Here is a 24,246-nt window from a genome sequence, read left to right as displayed (position 1 = left end):
ACACACACACACACACACACACACACACACACACACACACACAGAGAGGAAGAGGAAGAAAATAAACAAGATAATGAACATGAAATCAATTGTGGGTTACTTGTGTGTGTACACACACACAGCCACATGTGGATGTGCAGTGGTGGAATCTGTTCACTTAAGCACGTACAAACACGCAGAAACTGTCCTGCTGCGACCCCCACACCCCCCCACACCCCCCGCACGCAAACACACCGCCCACAGAGGGAGGGGAGAAGGGGTTTGTGGTGGAAACCAAACTGAAGAATAATAGGAAAAAAAATCTCAAACAACAGCACATCACACACACAGACACACACACACACACACACACACACACACACACACAGGCTAGGGGTCAGACGGCTACGGCGTGCAGACGAGAAGCACAAGGCAACGTGGGTAGGAACTAAAAAAAACACAGAGCTCAACCTCAGTCACATCCAGCTCATCATCAAAGGTGATTAGCTGCAAGAGAAGAAGACAGAGCCGGGGTTAGTGAGGGGGAGAACCCAGACGCTCTGGGGGAGAGAAACACCACAGAAAGGGCAAAAGAACAAAAGAAGAAGGGGAAGTGGCGGCGAGCAAACATGAGCCATGTGTCCTGAGCAGGGGCGTGTACCACGCAGCGAGGCCCAGAGAGGCCACACCTCTTAAAGCAGGCAGTCCTCAACACACTGGCAGGTACAGGTGGGCTTCATGGGCCATGCAGCATGTGCCTATTACACTCCTGTCTGTCTTTTTTGTGAATGTTATGAAAAACATCTCATCGATCCCCTGAAAATAAAATTTGAGTAAGAATGAAGGCAAAAACGAATTGCAAATATAGGCTACAAGAAGAACTGTAAAGAAATCATTTTTTGTCATTTTAAGCAGTATTATTTATTTATTTTTTCTTCTGAGTCCTTGTTTATATTAATCAAGATGGAGCACGTCTGTGTGTGTGTGTGTGTGTGTGTGTGTGTGTGTGTGTGTGTGTGTGTGTGTGTGTGCGTGTGTGTGTGCGTGTGTGTGTGCGTGTGTGTGTGTTGGAACTGTTTTGCAATGACAATGATCTGGCTAAAAGCTCATTTCTGCCCATGTTGGATCCGTGTGCCCCGCTTCGTGGTACAGTGCCCCCTGCAGGCTTCCCAAACTCCTGCTGCGCACTCGGTCGTCTCCCCGTCTCCCACACACCACACCGGGCACTCAGGACGCCCCCGGCACAGGCCAGAGTACGGATCAGGCCAGAGTACGGATCAGGCCAGAGTACGGATCAGGCCAGAGTACGGATCAGGTGTGTGGGAGAAGGGAGAGCAGAGCGTGGAGAGGAGCTCGGAGGCGCTTGACCAGGGCCATGGCCGGGTCTTTAGAGTAAGATTAGTGCAGAAAGGTTGGCTCAGCCAAAGGAGGGGGGTTATTAGTGAGGGGGACACGGTGGTGCAGTTCACCCAGTGTTAATAGCTTTAAGAACATGCTAGAACTTTCTGATCCTGAGGAAAATAAAGTAACGGTGTTTTGGGGCTTTTTCTTGTTGTGTGGTAGGGAATGTTAACCCACAAACCCACATCAGAAGAGGTCAGAGCATCAGAAAGGCTGTCGAAAGGACAAGAGCAGAGTTCAGGTGTGTGTGTGTGTGTGTGTGTGTGTGTGTGTGTGTGTGTGAGAGATCAGTAAAATAGACTTGACTGGTATTTTTACATAACTTTGAGACAAACTAGAGCCTGACTAGTGCATGAGAGCTGCTTCAACAACAAAAGGTCTGCACTGTGTGTGTGTGTGTGTGTGTGTGTGTGGGGGGGGGGGGTACCTTCTCTCCATATCCCTGGTCTTTTGTCATCATCTCTCGGAGGGTCTGCAGAACCTTAATACACAAACGCTCCTCATTCTCCTCCAGAAGCTGCTTAGTGTGTTTAATCAACCTGGGGGAGACGGACAGACATGGAGAGACAGACAGACAGACAGAGACAAAATCAGAGGGACAGAGACAGACCGACAGATACAGAGGGACAGAGAAAGAGAGAGAAACCAACAACATAGCAAGACAGACACAGAGACAGAAACAGACAGATGGACAGACCGACAAACAGATATACAGAGAGAGATGGAGAGAGAGAGTCAGCAACAAATGAACTAAGTTACAATAAAATGAAGCAGGTCCATATTACCTAAGCTGAACTCTAAAACTCTGAACCTCTAGTGAGTGAACCTGGAGTATCTGGATATAAAGCTGGCAATTAACAGACCACCACAACACTAACCTCTGGTGATCACCCTTTAGACAGAGTGAACATGAGTGAGGTGAACAGCCCTCAAGGTCAGGGGTTTGGGTGATCCAAACTTGGCCAGATCTACTGATCTACTGACCTCACTGATCTACTGTGGAGTGATGCAAAAGAAGTTTACATCTGAGCTAAAAAGTGGAACCTCCAGTGATTGCTGTGACAGAAATTGAACAATCATGCATATCTAATGCGCACACACACACACACACACACACACACACACACACACACACACACACACACACACACACACACTCTCAGTCTTTCACTCCTGTCACAGAGAGCTTATCCCACAGGGGACATCTGTTCAGCTGTGCATCACTCTCATTCCCAACAAATGTGCTCTCACACACACACATCCAACACACTGACTTGTCTACAAATCCTCCATTACTCATTTTTAATTTGGATTTAAAGGAATGAGCTTTAGGTTAGAAGGCATGTTCTAATGAAAATCAATATTACATGGCTAGAGTATTACTAGGTTTACCACAGTAACTACTGCATAGAGATGTGGCAAGAATCATCTGGCGGGGAGGGGGGGGGGGGGGGACCATCGTGGGAAACGTAGTCTTACTTGGAGATGAAGCCTCCGCTCTCACACTTGCGGCGAGCGTCTGTGTTCTCCGGGAAGAGCAGCTCGGGTCTGTGAAGCACGTCCACCAGCACAGAGAGCTCCGCCTGCACCAGCGGCCGCAAACGGTCCTCCAGCGCAGAGACGATGTCCTGATACACACACACGCACACAGGCACACGCACACAGGCACAGACACACAGGAACACACGCACACAGGCACACGCACACACACACAGGCACACACACACAGACACACAGGAACACACGCACACACACACAGGCATGCATGCAGATGGAAGCACGCACACATGAAAACATACAAACATTTTATTAACTCTTCTCAAAAGATACAAATACATGTTGTCAGTTGTGTGGTTGTGTTTATCCTCTCATAAAAAGCTTTGTAAACTCCTTATTATTATGTAGCTGTCGGGTTCCGAGACAACAGGATAGCCAATCATGTGCTCCGCTCCTGCAGAGCCACAGCCATGCTCACCCCAATTAGGAAAGCATTTAATACTGATCTGAGGTAGCATTTTCTCCTAATATGGTAATGTTCAGATTAAGAGCTGATCCCAGGTCAGTGAAAAACACCCAGAGCCCATTTGTGACACAGAGAGAGCTGCGATACTGGAGAGTGAGGGGGAAGATGAGCAGGTGGTGCATGTGGGTTACCACAGCTACATCCACTACATCACCATCAGCATCTCCATATCTCCACATCTCCCTTATACACACACACACACCCCTACACACTTACACACCCCTACACACTTACACACATAAACCCACATCCCAAAGCCAATCTGCTCACACTCCAACCCAAACATGTGAAGGAAATGTAAATAAATAGACAGCACCAAACACACACACACACACACACACACACACACACACACACACACACACACACATCTATATACACATTAACTTGTTTCACTTGTTTTCAGTGCATTCAGGGGAAGATATACAATGTTTATGCAATGCATGAAATTGCACAACACCATTAATTTATAAAATCACACACTCTTTATCACACACTCACATCAAGTCATACTGCAAAATCAACCCCAGCTCAATGATAAAACAGCATAAAAAGCTAAAATATCCACAGGCACGTGGTTAGTGGACGATGCTAGACAGCACCCCTTCACACACTGCACCAAAATAAGACTGGTCCCAACTCCACAACAAGGTCCTACAAGTTACCAAGTCCTCCTGAGCCTGGACAACAAAGTTAATGCTTGAAGTTTGTTCAAAGAAATTAAAATCTAAGCTACTAACTCTGAAATCATTGCCAATAGGATGGATCTGCAATGGTCAGCAGTTTCCAGGTAAACATTTGAAATCAGACAACCCACGTCCCCAAGACAAACCAGACAACCCACGTCCCCAAGACAAATATGTTTGGGATCTCGGAATTTGGATGGAACAGTTTTGGGCCCATTTCTCCCAAAGCATCGTAATGTTCTTAAAGGTCTTAAATCATCTTAAAAGGTGAGAGAAGGTTTGTTTGTAATACTGGTTCATGATGATCTTTGTGATGAGGTGCCTTTCAGGAAACCTGGGCATGGTTTCCAAGCCAACGCAGGCCCCTGGCCATTGGACGAGGATGAGGTGCTAAGCCCCGCCCTCTGCCTCACCCTTAGCTGCCATGACTTGTGGTGTGCTTTGAGAAGGTCTCATCAGAGACCACAGAGGATGTGTTGGATGTATTTAATCTTCTTTCCCTTCATTATAATTTGTGCACAACCATGTGTGCAAACTGCCTTTGACCTTCTGAACAGACCCTATAACACCATACGCCAGGCCTTAAAACATCTTCTGGGCTTCCTGGTTCAAGCCTCCCAAACAGTGTTAATGCTTCAGAACGGCGCTTAAATCAAATCAAACAAAATCCGAGTACAGCTTCCTGCTTCAACAAACATATGGAAGCACAAAAACTAGTAAAACTTGATAAAGCATCTAAGAGACACTTTACTGCAAGTTCTCGTTTAAAAAAGCTTTTTTGTGGTTTTGGTAGGAGTAAAACTTCACACAAACTGAACTGCGTTTAAGCCCAGCTGCTAAAATCCAAGAGGATAAACCTATAAGTTGAGTTGCGCTAACCTAAATGACTATTAAGATCTGGATTAAGAAACAGCAAAACCTGTTATCATGTATTAAACTCTAGCAAACAGCAATCCCTTCATCTCATATTAAACTGCAGCAAACAGCAAACCTAGCCTGCAGAAACCTGTCACATTAAATCACTTTTTAATCATTCCCTTAGTTCCTAATTTGATTGTAAGTAGAAAATTACAAATTTGTCCTTTGATGTCTGGTGCTGCAAAGATATTTCAGCTGACAACCACAAGACTGTGGTATTCTCTCTTTCTCTCTCTCTCTCTCTCTCTCTCCATTGACGTCTTAAGCATGGTTAAGTGCTTTGTTTTGTTTAATCTGGATCTGTTGGTTTGCTTCATCAACACACTCTCTTGCAGCACAAGAGCAACAGCTATCTCAACAACCTGACTGACCATTTCAACGCCAAGGTTTCTACTAATCATTCAGCACTTGGGTACCTTACAAAAAGGGGAGTTGAAGGTTATACCAAATAAAGCCAATAATAACCAAAAGGGTCATGTTCCCCATATTGGGCCTTCCCGGTCCCCATATTGTCCAGCTCCTTTGAGAGGTGCCCATCCTGACCTGCAGCTTCTCGATGATGTTCCTGTAGTCTTTGGACCCCGTGATGGTGGAGTCACGGCGAGAGGCATTCCGAGCAGACATCCTCCAGCTCAAGATGGTCTTCTGGACCACGTTGTTAGACTTTACGAACAGATTGTTCACCTGACTGTCCAGGTCCACAGGGATGGCGATTGCTCGACTCTTGGCTGCAAGCAAGACAAAATTCATTGAGACTCTGCCACAGGGTGGGAACGGAGTCATGAGGCCTAGCGTGAGGGATGGGACGGCGTTCTTACCCACGTCCGAGAGAACTTTGATGCTGCTTTCCACTGAGGCCTTCTGGGCCGGCAACAGCCAGCTGCAGTGGTAGACACGGAAAACCCCCTGCAGCAGCTGCACAAAGACAGGCTGGCGGGTCTGTCTCACAGCCAGGGGGCGAGACAAGACAGGAAGGGCCAGCAAAGACAATGAGAAAAGAATTAGATGAGAGGGAGGAATGGACAATTCAGGGGGGAAACCAGCAGGCATGACAAACAGATAAACATCAAGAGAGAAACTACACATCACAACAACATATAAACTCCCACAAAAACGCAAGTGAAACAAATTTTAAAGGAATTAAAAAATGTTTACATTTTCTAAATGCATTTTAAGATGCAGAAAAATCTGAAAGGTAAATAGCAAGATTTTCTGTGATATATAAAAAGATCAATCAAGCCCTTGAATAATTTAATTAAATGGTATAACTGAGTTATATCATGTCTAAACAGTTATATTGTTATATTGTTATAGGATAAAATACATACAAATACATAGAAAACATACACAGTCATTCTGAGGAAAGATTACAACTCTCACAGACATGAGGGGCAGAACACTAAAGCAGAGACCAGGTCTCGCAGACTTGAGGGGCAGAACGCTAAAAAAGAGAACAGGTCTCGCAGACATGAGGGGGCAGAACGCTAAAAAAGAGAACAGGTCTCGCAGACATGAGGACCATGAGAAGAGAGATTTGGGCTTCAGCTTTGGCCCTTCACCCTTTATCCCATCAGGACCTGTGAGACCCTCAATCAACCCAGTCGTGCTTGAAAACAAAAATGTGACTAACCCAAATAACCCACCAAAGAAGCCAGTGCAGTCAGAGTGCAGTGGCCACACACAAAGAGCTGCTTGGGTCAGCCGAGCTCTTGGAATGATCTGAAGGGTTGAGTTTGATGTTCAGCGTGGGTGTTAGGCCGTTCTTTACGGATAACAGAATCAGCAGTTCATTCGCTTCTGTTTTTCTACCCCAACCACAGAAAATAAGAGTTCAAACACAGTGCCTTCATCTGCTCGGAAGCACCGACATATCTATGCAATGGAAGCCACTTTGCTCAATTATCTAGTGTTGAATTCTTATACAAATATTCTTAATATAAGTAATATATAATTCAAATAGTATAAAACGTGATAGTGGGTTGTTTTTGTTTTGTTTTTTTTTGTTTTTTTTTGGGGGGGGGGGGGGTAGACAGGGGAGGCAGCTAAAATCAATAAAAATGGCAATAAAAATGATGGAAATCATTTGGGGACCATGTTCAGTTAAATATGAAACCTTTTCACAGATATGCACAGACATTAATCTCCAGAACTCTAAAGTCACAGTTAGACTGTGAGGGCTAACTTGAATCAAACCTTCTTCACTGTGATCATCACCCACAACATCATGGAAGTTGTTCCTTGCGTAATGTAATTCAGTTCACAGCAATGCGGCTATTTTTTGCTTTAAATCAGCTGACGCTAACGGGTCTGCTGCACAGATAATTGAGTCTGATGTTCCTGCTTACAGGGGATGCACAACAAATGATTCCTTTTTTGAGAAACCACCCCCACTTTCCAACTGGTGGCCCAATGCCCCAATCAGAAGCTGTAGTACCACCGCTAAACAATCATGACCCAATCAGAAACAGTCGTAACTCCGCTAAACCCTCCCCCGGGAGCTGCGGACGCCCACATGTACAGATTATGCGCAATCACGACCCAATCAGGGGGGAGTGTGCAGCAGGCTATGCAGCATCTGCGCTGCAAGGAGGATCTAAAAAAGTCCTGGGCAACATCGCTGTGGGTGCGTGTACAGGAAGGGGGAGGGGCTGGTTCTGTCCATCCGGCCTGAGGAAGGGGCTTTTCTGGACCTCCCAAAGGAAAAGTGCCAGTTGAACTGATTACTGGATATGGCTGATTCTGCTACCATGCATAAATGTAAACGTGTGCGCAGACACGTGCGCACACACACGAACGCACATGCACGCACACACACACACACACGAACACGCACAGTTAAAGACTCTGAAACCATCTGGCAGCCAGGCGCGGCCCGACCACAGTAGTGATGTTGTGAAACAGAGATATGGGAAGTCTGGATCTGCAGAGTGGTTCACACAGCAGCCCCCATGTGTGTGGTTGTGTGTGTGTGTGTGTGTGTGTGTGTGTGTGTGTGTGTGTGTGTGTGTGTGTGTGTGTGTGTGAGTTCTTGGAAAGCTGTGACTCAATCCAAGTAGTCAGACTTTTTCTAAAGAAGTCTGTGTGTGCTTATGTGTGTGTGCATGTGTGTGTGTGTGTGTGTGTGTGGAGTAGTGAGAGACAGAACATCCAGAGGTGAGCATGACCACTGTGAGTGTGTAGATCTTGAGGGTCTGCAAAACAGCACCAGGGGGTGGAGTTTGGGGGGGCACATTACTGGTACTTACATACATATGACGTGAAAATGATGAAAATAGACGTGCTTCCTGTATGAAACCACGCTTGTAAATGCATACCGCAAACACATGGTACATATGTAATAAGTAGGAACAAATTTGTGGAAATAAAAAAAAAAATACTATAGAAATAATCACAAGCAAAACAAAAACACCAGGCAAGTGCTCATTGGGCCAGGCATGCCAGGTTATGGACATTTGAGCTGTGTGTTTCAGAAGTGCTGAACCCCAAAAACCACAGGCCACTGTCGCCAAACTTGGCAGCGTGACGTGGGTGCTGGCGTCAGAGGTGCTGGGGGGCTAATTACCTGTAAACTGGTGCTCTGATCAGAGAAGGGGGAGCTGAAGAAGGTGGTGACTATGCTCATGACCGTGTCGGTGACGTAGCGCTCCAGGGTGGAGTCGGTGTGCTTCCGGTCGCTGGTGCTGTTGCAGATCTGTGAGCGGTAAACAGGGGAGAGCTGGTGAATGTGGACGTCGCGGGGGAACAGACGTGGGCTCTGTGCTGAGTAAAGTCACGACAGGTCACCGAGTCACCCTTCCCGCGCTCACAGTGGGGGCCCAACCCCAAAACGGCACCAGCGCGAGTGTGTACGTGAGAGCTGCGGATGCTGCTCACGCGCCACGCGCTCACACACACACACACACACACGCCCAGACCCCTCAGGCTTGCGCAACACACTGGAGGCCAGATGACCAGACACGGTCTCTTATTACAATGATATTCACCAGCTGATGGGGGTGAACTTACTAAGTTGATGAAAACCAACCAAACTGAGGTGACTGAGCCCACTTTGGAGGAGAAGCTGCCATTAATGGTTTGTGTCTGGGGAAATATCACCATGGAGATGGCTCCAGTTACCCATTTACATGCGAGACACGTGTTGGTGCTGGACATTTACCCATGTGTTTAAATATCCTCACTTTGTGATCTTGAGAAGAGATGTTTTATTTTTCAAGGGACATGACAGATCGCACAAACTATGTTCGCGTGTACACGATCCTCAGTAAACCAGCCATCTGAGAGGCGATTACCCTGCATATGTCGACCAGGAAGTTCTCAAAGAGCTTCCAGATGTGGTTGCTGGTGTATATCTCCTTCATCTCCACCTCTGTGTCCACATAGCAGTGGTTCAGGAAGTCGATGTAGGCAATCTTCACCTGCACAGGGATTAAGAAAGAACAAAAAGCCAGACAAGTTTTATTCGTCTGAAGCATCTGGTCTCAAATGACAGTGAAACTTCATCAGTGACAAAATCATTAGTATCTGTTGGCGGTCTCTCTGGATTACTTAAGTATTTGTATGTGTACTGTAAATCCTGAAAAGGTCGGTTAGAATCAGCAGATTTCTAGATCTAGGAGTCATACACCTCCATTAGCTCATCATTGTAAGTGGTGACACGGGTCTGGTTGTGATCAGTTATTTAGGCAGCTTAGACGTCACATTCGCCACCGTGGAAATGACCACAGTTTCTCCCAGTTGTTAATCACTGTGTGGGACCCTGTCACATGACAGATCGCAGCTCTGAAGGCTGAGGGTCAGCATACTGTGTGACACATATAACCAGCCTCCAGCACTCTATGAAGTAACTGTCTAGAGTGACTATACTGCCAGATTGTACATCACCTGACAGATGCCTACAGCCGGATAGCATAGCTCCAGATAGAGACACCAATGCATGAAGATCAGGGTTAACGGCAGCTCCCGATTGGAGGGTTGGGAGGATTGAGCTCGAATTAGATCAAATTCAGGCACCCAGTTTAGGTACCCAAGTCAAACCCTGCAGAGAGACATCACTGCACGGCCGTTTCCATGCTGAACCAGCAGGTTTAGCCCATCACTTCATTCTCAAGCCTTGTGTTCAAACATAGACACTAAACTGTTTAATGTCAGTGTTGCAAATGCATCCTGAACCTTCTGGTCCACTTGCTGGTACAAACAGGCATCAGAGATGCGGTGCTGGTTGAAGGACCTGCCCGCTGACCTCTGGGATGCAGTCCTCATGCGTGACCACGCGCACGATGTCGTCCAGTGGCAGCAGTGAGTTGCACTTGATCTCGGTGTAGACGTTCTTGCCCTCGGTGCACGCGGCCAGCAGCTCCACCAGGTGGATGTGGTACATGAGAGGGCCGTTCTCGTCCATCCGGTCGCGCTCAGAGCGCATCATCAGCACCAGGGTCTGGAAGGACGCCCGGTCATTGTAGAAAACCAGCACGTCCTCGCCGGCGTTCACCAGCTGGGGGTGGAGGCAGGGAAAGAGACAACGAAAGGAAGGAGTGGGGATGGGAGAGAGACAAGAACTCAACCACAAGCAACGGAAAAAACAAAACCAACGAGACACCAACACCACCATGTCTCATACGCCGTGGCCCACCTCGGCCATCACCACATCCTGGCACTTCTTGAGGAACTTGCTCTCGGCCTTGACGATGGTCTGCAGGAAGCGGAGGTACTGCACGTGACGGCCGTGCGTCTCGATGCAGTGCACGAAGTGCTGCACCACACGCTCACTGATCTCACTGCACAGCTGGAAGTTGTTCATGAAGATGTGCTGCATGGTGACAGCCTCCAGGATCTACAGAGTGGGAGAGTGAGTTAAGTAGAGAGAAGTGGATGAATCAACCACAAGCCCACGTTTCTTATAGACCAGGGGTTCTTCACTGGTGCTTACCTAAGAGGGGCCAGTGTCATGAGAAGCCAGCTCAGAAATGTTTTAATTTGTTTGCATTGTACAATAGGGGGCACCGTGTTACACACACTCACCCCTGGATTGAGGAAGAGGTTGATGTGTTTGTGGAGCAGGGCTTGGTTCTGCTGGTTTCCAGCACAGAAGTTCTGGAGGAACTCATGAGCCAGCTTCATAATCTCCTGCATTCGGACATCCTCGCCCTGCCAAAACATAGACAAAGCTCACGCAGCCGCTACCCACGATGACGGGGGGAGCCTACAGAACATGTTACTACAGCCTTCTCACAGGACACTGATCTTAGAAGATGCTACCATATCCTGCCCTGAGGAAATGTTCTCATAGGACAGCTCTCCAGATCTTCCCGATAGGAAGTCAAATGAGATCCCTCACAAGCCCCGTCACCTTCTCATAGGGGATCTGTAGCAGCTCCAGCACCACTGAGTGAGCTCCCATGTTCCTCAGCAACCTTTGCTGCTGTTTCTTACTCTTCTTCCCCGACGCGCCCTCCTGCACACACAACTTACTGAGCCTCAGCAAGATCTACAGACAGAGAGAGAGAGAGAGAGAGAGAGAGAGAGAGAGAGAGAGAGAGAGAGAGAAAGAGAGAAAAGGGGAGAGAGACTGAGGAGAGATGATAGAGAGGTGCACATTTTTGAACAAACCGCACTCAGCTGCCATAGCGTCACTGGCAATCGTAGATCAATCGGAGAGCGGACAGAATGAGTAATACAGAAAGAGTATGACAACAAGAGAAACCATGACTCAGACAGAAAAGAGTAAAAATACACAGGTACAATGGCAGATTTTGCCCAGATTTAACATGCACCACTGCGCGGCAGAGGGGAGTCTCCTTGGTAAAAGAATCTGAATCAGTAGAGCTATATTGCCACAACATTGCCTGTTAAAAGTGTCAAATTTAACTGAGTTGAACTGAATTGGACTGCTCTATGTCCACTAAAAACAGCACAAGTTTCTTTTTGTCGGATAAGCCGGGGACCTTGGGCAACCCCGCTGTTGGTTCTAACCATGTGCTACAAGTGTGATTCATTAGCTCTGCTTCTAAATCCAGGAGACCAAATATTCAGCTTAATTGGTATTTGTGGTGCTTGAATAGGTACTTCACATAACAGGCCTGTCTCGCAAGTGTGCATGTGTGCGTGTGTGCGTGCATGCGCGTTTGTGTGTGTGTGTGTGTGCGCGTTTGTGTGTGTGTGCGTGTGTGTGTGTGTGTGTGCGCGCGTTTGTGTGTGTGTGCATGTGTGCGTGTGTGTGTGTGCATGCGCGTTTGTGTGTGTGTGTGTGTGTGTGTGTGTGTGTGTGTGCGTTTGTGTGTGTGTGCGTGTGGTGTTGGATATAAAGCTCACTTTACCTCCTTGACAACCCTGTAATTATAGCTGCTGGTGCTCTCTGGTTTCTTCTTGTCTGTGCCACTCGAGTCGCTCTGTGTGAAGCAGGAGGATAAAATCAGTCCAATCCGAAAAGTCCAATCGGGCCTCCAAAAACACAGCAGCCAGTTAGCAGCAACCCAAACAGAGCTCACTGGGGCGAGAACCACTGGGCACACGCAGCGTTAAAGAGCCCAAAGCGTCCCACGTTTTCCATTGTGGATTATTGGCTGTAGTGATGTTACACTGATACTGGACTATTAACCACAGTGACACTCCTATAGCTCATCTGGGAGAGCAGGTGACGTGAGGAGCCAGTAACACTGTGGTCATGGGTTTGAATCCCAGGGATCACACTCCTAAATATGCCGCTAAATACATGCAGGTTGCTCTGGAGACGAGTGTGTGTCAAATGTGTGAGTAGTTCACTAGCTCACACTGCAGCAGGTTCAATGTCAGCCCAGAACAGGGTTTACACCTGGAATACCACATCTACAAGCAGGACCTTGCATACAGATAAAAACACATTAAATGCAATTGGGCTCTAGAAGAAACACCATGGCAAGGATCCAAGTATATAATACGCAGATGAGATCTAGTGCACAGACACATCCGAACCTGCTTTTTGTGGTCCGAGTCGGCGGGTCCGTCGGTGCCTTCCAGGGCATCATCGTCCTGCCGCTTGTAGACCCAGAGCTCGGACTTCTCCACTATGGAACGCAGCTGGTCCAGGTCGGACTTGATCTGCTTGTAGTTGTCCACGTCCTGACTCGTCACCAGGAGCTGGACCTGGGGAGAGAGAAGGTGTGAAAGAGCGTGTCCCAAATGGCTCCCTGCTTGATGCTCCACTAACTAGGGTACCATTGTTTCAGTGTGCAGTACACTTCTATAGAGTAAAGAACTGTATGGGATTCAGCCAGAAAAAGACAAAGATGACTTGAGCAGATGGATTAGCTGTCGAGACCCAAGCTACACTGTGTAAAAGGCCTCCACACGAACCGATATACTGGCATGCGGGCTTGGACACACACTTAACACTAAACCTTTAAACATGACTTTGTGTAAGTGAACACCTGTTTAAAAGCCATGAGCACTTCCTGTCTCTGACTGAAGTGTCTGAAGAGTAGGTGGAGGGCCCCCGACACCAGGGGTGGGTAGTCGTGCATGGTGAGGTGCAGCAGAACCCTCAGGAACGTTCTGCCACCATGGTCATCCAGATCCAGTGGCGAGTTCTCCTCGCTAAGCAAATAACAACAGACAGCGTATGTACAGAGCAGCAGAGGTGTACACTGGGTAGGTACTGGGAGGTTCTGAAGACCGGACCTCATGTTAGGTGGGAAAATTTGTATGTGCTGAATGAAGTCGAAAACAAAGAATGAGTTTCATTTTCCTACCTTGCACCAAATATCCCCTCAGCTTGCTCTTCAATGTTCTCAAAATTTAGCACTGTGAAAAAACAGGATAAACATAAAAAAACAAAATATGAAATGAACTGCTCTTTCAGCATGTGCTTGAAGCACTTACCTGGTATGCTATTAGGCCCATCCCCATTAGCTGTTGCCGTAGAGGCAACGTTAGCGCTGGGACTAGCATTAGCGTTAGTATTAGGCAGGATGTCGGTCTGAGGGTTACTCTCATCAAACTCCCTTTTAAAGATGCACAACAGGCAGGAGATTCTGTAGTCCAGACGCTCATTCAAGATAAACTGACGAAGGAAAGAAGCAGAGAAAGGAAAAAATAATAAGGAAAGAATAAGAGAAACCATAACAATGGATCGCTTTAAATTTCAGTTGTCACAAAGTGGAAATGAAAAGTATGTAAAGAAAAATTTCATGAACATTTTATACCTTTTGGAGCAAATACACTTAATTTAATGTCTAAATTTGTCTCTTATTCCTAGAATTTCATCCCCATTCTTGGACGTGTTGTTGCTGACCCCAGTATCCAGAATTATCATTACCTGCAAGATCTCAATGATCTTCAGCTTGGTGTCCATCACCAGGATGTCCTCCTTTTCTGGTTCCGTCTGGGTCTTGCCCACCTCACCATCGGGGGGTGCTGTAGGGGTGGTGGGCAGGAAACCGCCCCCCCTCAGCACCACCTGGGTCATCAGCTCCCCAACTCCATGAATGGATTTCATAACATTACTTCCTGTGAGGAAGAGTAAGAATCTGATAGCCACTGAACCAAAAGTAAAACCCCAGCCAACAACATAGATTGGTATGCAAGTTCAGGTAATAATGATCATTTTAATTCTTTACCACTAATGTGTAGCTTATTAGATATTAGAATGCAGCTACTACTTCTGAACAATGTTAGCTGTCTCCCAGGTCACCATATATTCAAAGTGGGCTATTTTCTCACACATGTTCCCAGAAGCTGTTCACTGTTGGTAAAGCAACCAGATGTGGTGCCCCAAACCATTGTGTTTCGAAAAAACCAAACACAAGCCAGATTTTGCTGAGAAGACCACTACTTCCTCACCTTTGTTCTCATCACTTTTCTCCATCTTGTTGATAGGATATATTGTGCTGACATGCACGCAGTCCAAAATGGCTAACAAGATCTTGGTCAGGCGTAGCAGGTCACTGAAGCAGTAGAAGCCGAAATAAATGAGATTCCGTGCCAGGTTTACGACCTGAAGAGGGCATGGCCGGTTAGAATTAGAGATTCACACACACACACACACACACACAATCTTTGTTTGCATCTATCCCAGCTTCTAAAACAACTGCAACAAAAATTGGAGCAATTTTGTTTTCCAAAATCTCAGGAGAAGGCCCAAAACAGAAAGATGGTCTGGTCTAGGTTTGCTGAAGACCAGTTTGGAACACACAAAGACACGATCTCCGTGATGGACATTACTAATCACGCTGAGAACTGTAAACTTGCCTCAAATGTGAGTTTGTTTTTCTCCTTGTCGGAGAAAGGGACGTTCTGACAGACCACATCTCTCAAGTAGTTCTCCACAAACTCCATGGTGAGAGCAAAGCGCTCTTTAATTCCATCTCTGGTGCTGCCATCATTATCATAGCTACAAAACAAAAGCTAAATTCAGTCATTTACACAAATATGAAAATAACAAAAAATAAATAAATAACTGAAAAATAAAGAAAAACTAATGGACAATTCAAAGCATGAGATCAAATCCTTTTAAAAATATATTTAATGTATATGACAATGAAGACATTTCTGCAGAAACAATTCGACCAAAAAAAGCATCACACACCACATGAGTAGGCATGTCGCAATTATTTTAGCTGACCATGAATATTTTTGAACAGCTGTTAGATTCCACAATCACATTTCACTCAAGACAAATGAAATCAAATTTTGCACATTTCCATGAAGTTGGCTTGAGGGAAATGAAGTGTCTACCCAAAAGTTTGCTTCCCATGACAGGAAAAACCATGGAAAGAGAAGTGTGGCTGTCTGTATGTAACTATTCTTTCACTAGTGCTTCTTTGTAGGCTTGAACAAGACCTTTTTTCTGAAGCGGGATGATACAGGAGAGGCACCATTAGGGCCTCAGTACATGCACCAACAGGCCAGTTTCCTGACGCTGGAGTCTTTCCCCTATGGGTGCAACAGTGCATTTGACGTTTCTGTGACAGTTCTGGGAAAAGTTTTGCTAAAGATCATTTACAGACATTTTTTTCTCCAGCGAAATTTCATTATATTTAATCACAACCTAGAATTGTTGCATAATGCAGTTGGAGTAAAAATCCAAAATGTCACAGCATTTGCTACTTACATTATTCTAAAAATGGGGTTTCATTGTCTGAAAGTCACAAACGCTTTTCTGCACAAAGGATAAAAGCTGATAGCTGCCTGCACTGGTGAAATGTATACATTTTTTAAAAATATTCTGCAAAATGTTTCAATGGAAAAAAAAAATCAATGGGAAATGAAATACTGGCGGATGGAGCAGACAGTGTACTAAATGCTTTTTTAAGGCAAGCTTCTGCAAAGTGAATCACAAAAAAAAACTGAACCCACTCATCAATGGAGATCTTGGAGGGGATCTCGGACCACAGGCGGGCATACTTGACGGGCGTGACCTGCTCCTGGGGGTCACGGTCTACGTGCATGTGCAACATGAGGCGACAGAAGGAGGCGCGGAGGTCGTAGGGCAGATCCTCGTCCGACATGCAGCGCAGAATCAGGTCTACGTCCAGCTGGCCTGATATCTTGTTTATGGCCAAGTACTGCCGGTCCAGACACATGCGAGCAAACAGGTTGAGTTGGTACCTGGGGACAGGTGAAGGAAGGCAGGTGAGCTTGTGAACGACACTGGACACCATCATACAACCTGCATGTCTGGAGCTGACGTGATCTAGAACCTGCAACATGTCTGAAGGTGTTAAAGGGATTTTTATCTGTTACTTTTCTATTATGTTACTGTTTCTTTTTTACTTTTAGATCGTTCACTCACTCACTCACCTGTTCACTCACACAGCCACCCACCTACACACACTCACTCACCTGTTCACTCACTCACTCACCTGTTCACTCACACAGCCACCCACCTACACACACTCACTCATCTGTTCACTCACACAGCCACCCACCTACACACACTCACTCATCTGTTCACTCACACAGCCACCCACCTACACACACTCACTCACCTGTTCACTCACACAGCCACCCACCTACACACACTCACTCACCTGTTCACTCACTCACTCACTCACCTGTTCACTCACACAGCCACCCACCTACACACACTCACTCATCTGCTCACTCACTCACCTGTTCACTCGCACAGCCACCCACCTACACACACTCACTCATCTGTTCACTCACTCACCTGTTCACTCACACAGCCACCCACCTACACACACTCACTCATCTGCTCACTCACTCACTCACCTGTTCACTCACACAGCCACCCACCTACACACACTCACTCATCTGCTCACTCACTCACTCACCTGTTCACTCACACAGCCACCCACCTACACACACTCACTCATCTACTCACTCACTCACTCACAACTGGCGGACACCACCTGTAGTAACTGATGACATCCAGGTCCTCTTTCTGGCCCTCCTTGGCGTCCTGGGCGAGCTCCCTGATACTCTTGCTGCGCACCTCCTTCCCGCCATCCTTCCAGAACAGCCACACCTCCTCCTCGTCCTCCTCCGCCTCCACCGGAGCCTCTCCCACAGACACCGCCTCCACCTCGAACCGCGACAGCACCAGCCTGCAGAGGAGAAGGAGATCCACAGATGAGGAGACGCTGACGGTCGTTCATCATCAGATGTGTGTTGTCAAGTTGTTAAATCCCTTCAGGACGTGATACAGGTACTGTGTGTTCCAATTATCATTTAATTAGACACTTTCCTACACAACACAATGTTGTGGGGGTTTGGTGGTCTTTGGCTTTGCACATTCAGAACCTACAATAGTATAATACATTACAATGTACTGCATGGCATTAGTGTTACTAATAGGACTGGGGTAATATTACAATGTCAGGAATACACAGATTGATTGGAGGTAGTTATAGGGCCTTAGTAATGACAAGATAGTTTATATTTTATTTTTATGGCACATTTCATTCTCACAAGATATGAAAAAGGTTGAATGGCTATTTAAATAGAAAAAAATATTCATAATCAAATAATAAAAGAAATGACAACATTTCTAAAAATATTTGCCCTAAGGACGAATAGTATGTGCTGAATTATTGATTGAGCTATTGGATGCAGCTAGGTGTGGATCAGGGTGTCAGGTGCAGGTACAGTCACTGAAGCAGGTGGAGGTGTAGGCAGCTACAGGTGGAGTGGGCGTGCAGGTGGAGCAGCTCACTTGGTCTCTATGAGGATGTCGGCGTTGGCGGGGTCCAGCACAGCATTACAAATCAACTCCTGAGTGACAGGGATGGACTTATTCATGGACACACACAGATCGGACAGGTAGTCCAGAAATCTGCTCACACACACACAGACACAGACACACAGACACACAGACAGAGAGAGAAAATGAGATTCTTGATGCGAATCAATAAAAATCCAACTGATTACTTCCTTAAATGGGTTTCATTGTACAAGTCAGACAAAAAAAATATTTGTGTTGATGTGTTGAATTTGCTTATATACACCTATAACACAAACAATCGTCGTGCCACTGCCCCTTATGGGCTGTGTTCCTCCTGTTTGTTTTCGTTAGGCGATTCTTGGATTCTTCCTCTTCATCTGCCCTGACGCTTCCGTTCCTCAGATCCTCCACCCACAGCCCCGCCCCCTCACCTGGGCTCACGGTTCTTGCGCACGAGGCTGACGAAGGTGTCTATCTCGGCGGCGGTGATGTGCTTCTCCAGTAGCTTGCGGTTGTTGTGCAGCAGGGCCGTGATGGTGTCCTCCGCCAGCACGTCGTAGCCGATCTGCTTCTGCATGAAGCGGAACTGCTTGGCGATGTACTCCTGCGCCAGGCCACGGAGGAGAAACAGAATCAAAGGTCAGCGGAGCGTCTCCTGAGCAACAGCGAGCCGCCCAGGGGAGGACCAGGCCCTCGTCCTCACATCCAGCCCCGTTCTCCTGAGTGTAGGTGGCTAACTGCACAACGTGACTGGTTACCCCACCTGTCCGACAGGTAAATGCAAGGCAAAGCGTATCTCAGCGGTGCTTAGCATGCAAAGACCATGTGCTGGAAATCTGTGCTGAACTATATGCTCGGACTATATGAAGCAGGGTTTCCCTTTCCTGGAGTTCACCTGCATTACTTATTACAGGACCAGATCCCAGCAATGAATCTAGCAAAGAGCTAACAAGATGCAGTACTGGAGTTCACCTGCATTACATATTACAATGACCAGATCCCAGCAAAGGGCCAACCAGATCCAGTCCTGGGGATTTATTAACCCTCCCTTTAACCCAGACCCAGGTAATCACAGCATTCACGAACACTTGAACATGAGAGCCAGACGTAACAGAAGTAAATATGGTAGATCTGATCTGATAGCCACTGAATATATGCCATATATGTATGATGTGTATCACACACAGTGTATGTATGTCCTCATAAAGTTTGACAAATGTAACAAAGCCTGATGGACCAAAATCCAATGAACCAAAGTCTAATCTTGACCAGCAGGCTGGAGGTTACTGGAAATGTTGGACATGAAGCTGCACTCAGCCTTGTGAAGCAGAGAAAACAGCTTAGCAACTCACGAAGACTCTGGTAGATTGAACAACCTCTGAAAAGGGTAACCACATCTTAACATAAGGGCAACTCAAAGTCCTCTCAAAAACAAATCTAGACATGGCTTGAACGGTTCTATGCACATTAAGGAGAACACACAAAATTACTTATAGATCCAGACCTTCAAAGAGTCAGGAGGTTCAGAGTCCTCAGGGTCTGCTTAATATCTGCTTGGAATTTGTTTCCAAAAGACACAGTTTTCTTTATTTTTGGTCATAGTTTTACAGAACAGGAAACTATCTAAAAACTTTACTTCAAAACCTCAGGCCACACCATCATGGTAAATGTATAAACCACACCTCTTCCTTTTACATGTTATAAATGAAAGAGGGGTAGGAACATAAACCTGTCCCTTATCACATCAGCACTTTGAAATGCTACAGCTCTATAGAATATTACAGCTATCTGACACCTCTTTGTATCTCAATGGCATCTCTTCTGTGGTCATTCCAGGGAAGGCTGTGTTTCACCCTCTCGGTAGCATACAGAAACTTGTCATCTTGGCAAGACAGAACTACAACTAATAGACCAAATGGCTAGCCAACATGATTGAGATACACCTGCAACCTCTTCTAAGAAAAACCTGCGTCAGTCTGGGATTTGCAGTAATATCCTGGTTCATCTTAATAAAATTCAGTATTCAAAGGGGACTTCATCACTTCATCTGTTGAGTCTGGTGTGTCAGGAAAAATAATTGTGATGAGACTGCAAATGACTGAATTCACGTCCCCTTCAGGACAGTCTCTCGTGTGATGCATCTCCATGAAAAACACAAAACACATTACTTCATCAGAAAGGGGCAGTTCTGGCCACTTATTGGTTTTTCCTCCACTTAGCACGGTTTATGTCCACAGTCTTTACCACCCCTCAACTTTATATGGCAGAAAATGGCAGTTTTCACACAAGCAAAAAACACCAGAGCAATCACAGTCCAACTAGTCGTGGACGTCAGCAAAGATTTGATGCTTCGTGAGTGGAGACAAAACCTGCCTCAAACCTAAACATCTGCTATTGACCTTCGAGTCATTGATCAGTCAGATCCCACTGTGCTGGAAGGGAAATGCTGGGCTTTCATTTTTAATGCATTTTAAAGGTATTACAACGATGGGCTTTGTGCAATTATAGTGAAAGGACACTTAACAAATGGTGCATGGTGCAGAAGTGCTGGAGAAGTTCAGGATTTGTTGAGACCCGTGTGGTGGAGACACGATTGTGACCCGAGTGGTGGAGACACAATCGACACACACGTGGTGGAGACACGATCGACACACACGTGGTGGAGACACTACAGAGACCCGCGAGCCCGTGACTCACCTGGTTCTTCCTGTAGTCCTGCTGTGAGTGACGGAGGACCCGGTAGCACAGCCGGCAGATGTGCCTGAAGGGGGCGTGTCTCTGGTCCCCGAGCTCCTCAAGGCGGAGCATCGGGCCGTCGCCACTGTCCGTGAATGGAGCCTGCAGCAGTTTAAAGATCTGGAGAGGGCAGAGGGCAGCGTGGGTAAAAGAACGCGCTCACACTCGGGTAAAGCCTGTCTACAAGCATGCCACAGTGAAAAAGCTGCTGATGAACTGCTTTTATATTTCTTATGAACGCCATGTCCAAACTAGTGCCAGGTGTGGAGTTTACCTATTCCTGCTTGCTTCAACCCCAATGCTGATAACAATATCTCTAAATGATTCTGTTTGTTACCATGTAGCTACACTTACCACTGGCATACCTTCCCCAAATAGCATGACAGAGGGTCCATCTCAAACACTAACGTGTGACAACACTGTTTACCATTCCTTCATCTTACACAAAGAGAGTGCGTTAGCTAGACACATGACAAGATTGACATACAAACAAAGTCATCCTTCAAGAGCAAAGAAAAAGGCTTTTTTTTCCTTTACATGTTTCTTTCACATAAGCCATCAGTATATTGTGTCCTGTTGAGCTTTTGCTGAATATTTAAAAAAACACTCTGTCTCACGTGCTAGAGGATGCTAGCTATTGAGTTAAGTACAGGCAGAGAGAGCAGAAACTAACATGAAGTCTAACACTGCAAGTCAGCCATGTTGCCATGCCAGCTAACAACTGCTAAGACCTTCTATGTAAGGCTTGATCAGTGTTGAATAAAGTATTAGAGACCCATACTTGAGTAAAAGTACAAGTACTCTATCAAAAAACTGACTTGAGTAGAAGTTGAAGTGTTCTTTAAAAACTTTACTTAAGTGGAAGTACCGAAGTATTCAGCAATTTTTGTACTTAAGTATTGCAAGTAGTTTATTCTAAAATGTATTACTCAAGTACTGAAAGTAAAAAGTACAAGTATTGTGTTTTGAATTAATTTAAAAAAGCTGTCAAAGTTTGATTATCAATTGTTTTTATATATCACTTACAAATCAAAGATGTCAAAGACCACAAATACAAGTGTTCTGTATGTACAAACAAGTAGCAACTTAAAAAACGGGGCTTAACACTTCGTACACAAAAAAACACATAACCTATGTCGTGGGTTTGACGCAGAAGTACAAGTTCGCCTTAATTTAGCTGAGAAAACTAGGTGTATTTTGGACGTAAAATCCGTCCGTCGGATTCTAAGGGTGAGCCTACTGCCCTGTGTTTACCCTCAATAAATGTCCTTACCCTATAAAAACACTACACTATAAAAATGGGCACATGATTAGTCAGCATGAAGAGACACGGCTTACTGTTGCTAAAAGCACAACTCTGCGTGACATCGCCTTTATGATTGCCAGCTAATGTTAAGTGAATACTGCAGCACGTCATGAACATAATTAGGTTAGTTAACTAAGATATCTAACCTAACTAGCGCTTCATGACAGCTAAAGCTGGTGTGTCTTCTGTGAGTTATATTTATAACTTACATTGATGTTTCTTCAAGTTTGAAGGTGAATTTTTGAAGGCCAATATTTCACCCTCTTTAGGGAGGCAGAGATGGCACTTCATCTAGGAATTTACTTTCACTCCAGCAAACGCAAACACTGTCTCTAGGTAGGGCCAGGGTGGTCTCCTTCCTCACCGCCACAATCACTCGATGCTCAAGGTGTGGAAGGTGCCAATATATGTACATTAAAACGGCAACAGGTTTATTATGCAGCTACTCTTCTGCTGTTAGCAAACACGGTACCATCTCTTTTAATTAGATAAAAAGATAATTATTTGGAATAATTTCGAGTATATGTGTGTTTGTATAAATATGTAAATTAAGCTGAAGGTGCTGGAAAATACAAAAAATGGACCTTCAGAGTGCCGTACAAGTGCATGAATTCCACCTTGTAACTTCGCATGCACAAAAATTGAGAGGTGCACGACCTCGCGACGCGACCGCGTGCGTGGTCAAGGCGCATGGGCGGAGCCACCGCGATTGCGTAATTTTTGCCACGCGGACCCTTGCGGCAGTCACGTGTCAAGTGAACCTAGATTACGAAGTTCAAGTGTTGAGTGAAGGCAGCAGCAGAGTAAACGAGACGCGACCGGAGCATGCGCAGTTTTCTCATATGACCCGGTGACAGCGGCAGCTAACATGTTTATAATTGTAACGAGTAACTATACAGCACGTAAAAAATGTATCGGAGTAAGAGTATTAAACTGATGGAAAATCAGAAAAAAAAAAGAAAAAAAAAAGTAAAAGTGGAATAGTCCAGTAAAGTACAGATAAAACATTTTAATACTCAACTACAGTAGTGAAGTAGTTCTACTTCGTTACTAAACAACTCTGGGCTTGATGAATGATCATAGCTAGCTAATAAATTTCATGCTAGCAGACCATCAGTGCCACCTAGGTTCTACCTGTTTGAGGATATTCTGTTCTCTCATGAGCTTCTGCCGCTCACGGCTGGGTTTGTTGACCATAATCTCGAGCACATCCTGCCCACTATTGGGAATGTCCACCACAAAGAACACCAAATCCTCCAGCAGCTTCGTCACAAACCTGCAAACACAGAGGAGTTTAGGACCATGAGGATGCCCGGTCAGTGCCAGCACCCCTCACTTTCTCAGTTTGAATTTTTAATCCAAATCCACCCACAGGTCTGGAATGGAACAATGTGATTGGTCACAGTGGTAAAAGTACTAAACACAGATAATCAAAACATGATTGAAAACCGTGAAACAATGACTTTGTTACAGACGAAACATTTATGCGCTTATTACAAACAAAAAATCCCAGGCCCTCTGCGAACGTGTCAGTGGGGGCTATAAACATGGCGCATCATGTCACGGCCCATTTAACCTTCCCCGTGGGGGTGGGTGGCATACCTCCTCTCGTTCTGCGTGATCGTACCCTTCTCCAGCTTACTGGCAATGGACGCCAGTACTTTGCTGGCATCATTGGCAAAGTCCAGGTCTCGCACTTCGGCAGGGGGAACGGGCACTATGGCGAAGGCCTCCTTGTCCTCTTTGATAGCAGATGTGCCAATCTGGGTGGGGAAGGCCAACAGGCATCACTAGATGGCGCCGCTGTGGCAAGACTCATCTCGACATCACACATTAAAATAATGTGAGTGCAGGATACTGGGGAAGGTTGTGGTGCTGGTGGGAGTTTTAGGGTGAACTCAGCAGGTCTCCTGGTGCAGGGACCCACCCGAAGCATGACGGGTTTCTCTTCCTCTTTGTCGATGGGAGTGTTGGTGCTGTGCACCCACGTGTTGGTACATAGGTGGCGCAGGCGTACGTATGAACTCCTGGAAGGGGCGAG

General features: G+C 46.0%; 1 protein-coding gene and 1 long non-coding RNA gene across 2 annotated transcripts in view; one reads left to right on the top strand and one right to left on the bottom strand.

The window, feature by feature from the left end:
• Positions 1-511: 511 nt before the first annotated feature.
• Positions 512-24,246, bottom strand: part of LOC143514060 (inositol 1,4,5-trisphosphate-gated calcium channel ITPR1-like) — a 50,851-nt gene continuing 27,116 nt past the window's right edge. Inside the window, exons 14-40 of the mRNA XM_077004834.1 lie at positions 24,133-24,232; positions 23,808-23,968; positions 23,340-23,481; positions 20,861-21,019; positions 18,595-18,767; positions 18,155-18,274; positions 17,352-17,546; positions 16,336-16,587; positions 15,229-15,370; positions 14,821-14,974; positions 14,297-14,487; positions 13,861-14,041; positions 13,731-13,782; positions 13,410-13,575; positions 12,955-13,125; positions 12,321-12,392; positions 11,354-11,491; positions 11,026-11,151; positions 10,637-10,837; positions 10,247-10,498; positions 9,297-9,422; positions 8,570-8,698; positions 5,826-5,946; positions 5,551-5,735; positions 2,860-3,008; positions 1,808-1,919; positions 512-1,593 (exon numbers count right to left, since the gene is read on the bottom strand). Of these exons, the coding sequence (XP_076860949.1) occupies positions 1,585-1,593; positions 1,808-1,919; positions 2,860-3,008; positions 5,551-5,735; positions 5,826-5,946; positions 8,570-8,698; positions 9,297-9,422; positions 10,247-10,498; positions 10,637-10,837; positions 11,026-11,151; positions 11,354-11,491; positions 12,321-12,392; positions 12,955-13,125; positions 13,410-13,575; positions 13,731-13,782; positions 13,861-14,041; positions 14,297-14,487; positions 14,821-14,974; positions 15,229-15,370; positions 16,336-16,587; positions 17,352-17,546; positions 18,155-18,274; positions 18,595-18,767; positions 20,861-21,019; positions 23,340-23,481; positions 23,808-23,968; positions 24,133-24,232 (3,979 nt within the window). The 3' untranslated portion in view covers positions 512-1,584. The remainder of the gene's footprint in view (positions 1,594-1,807; positions 1,920-2,859; positions 3,009-5,550; positions 5,736-5,825; positions 5,947-8,569; positions 8,699-9,296; positions 9,423-10,246; positions 10,499-10,636; positions 10,838-11,025; positions 11,152-11,353; positions 11,492-12,320; positions 12,393-12,954; positions 13,126-13,409; positions 13,576-13,730; positions 13,783-13,860; positions 14,042-14,296; positions 14,488-14,820; positions 14,975-15,228; positions 15,371-16,335; positions 16,588-17,351; positions 17,547-18,154; positions 18,275-18,594; positions 18,768-20,860; positions 21,020-23,339; positions 23,482-23,807; positions 23,969-24,132; positions 24,233-24,246) is intronic.
• On the top strand, positions 18,571-20,149 carry LOC143514066 (uncharacterized). The gene is made up of 4 exons (XR_013130757.1): positions 18,571-18,937; positions 19,077-19,228; positions 19,439-19,550; positions 20,000-20,149. It is a non-coding gene; the product is annotated as an uncharacterized LOC143514066 (long non-coding RNA).

This window comes from Brachyhypopomus gauderio, chromosome 1 (assembly GCF_052324685.1).
Source record: "Brachyhypopomus gauderio isolate BG-103 chromosome 1, BGAUD_0.2, whole genome shotgun sequence".
Classification (NCBI taxonomy): domain Eukaryota; kingdom Metazoa; phylum Chordata; class Actinopteri; order Gymnotiformes; family Hypopomidae; genus Brachyhypopomus; species Brachyhypopomus gauderio.
The sequence above is the reverse complement of the archived record's forward strand: the minus strand, read 5'-3'. Positions and strand labels throughout refer to the sequence as shown.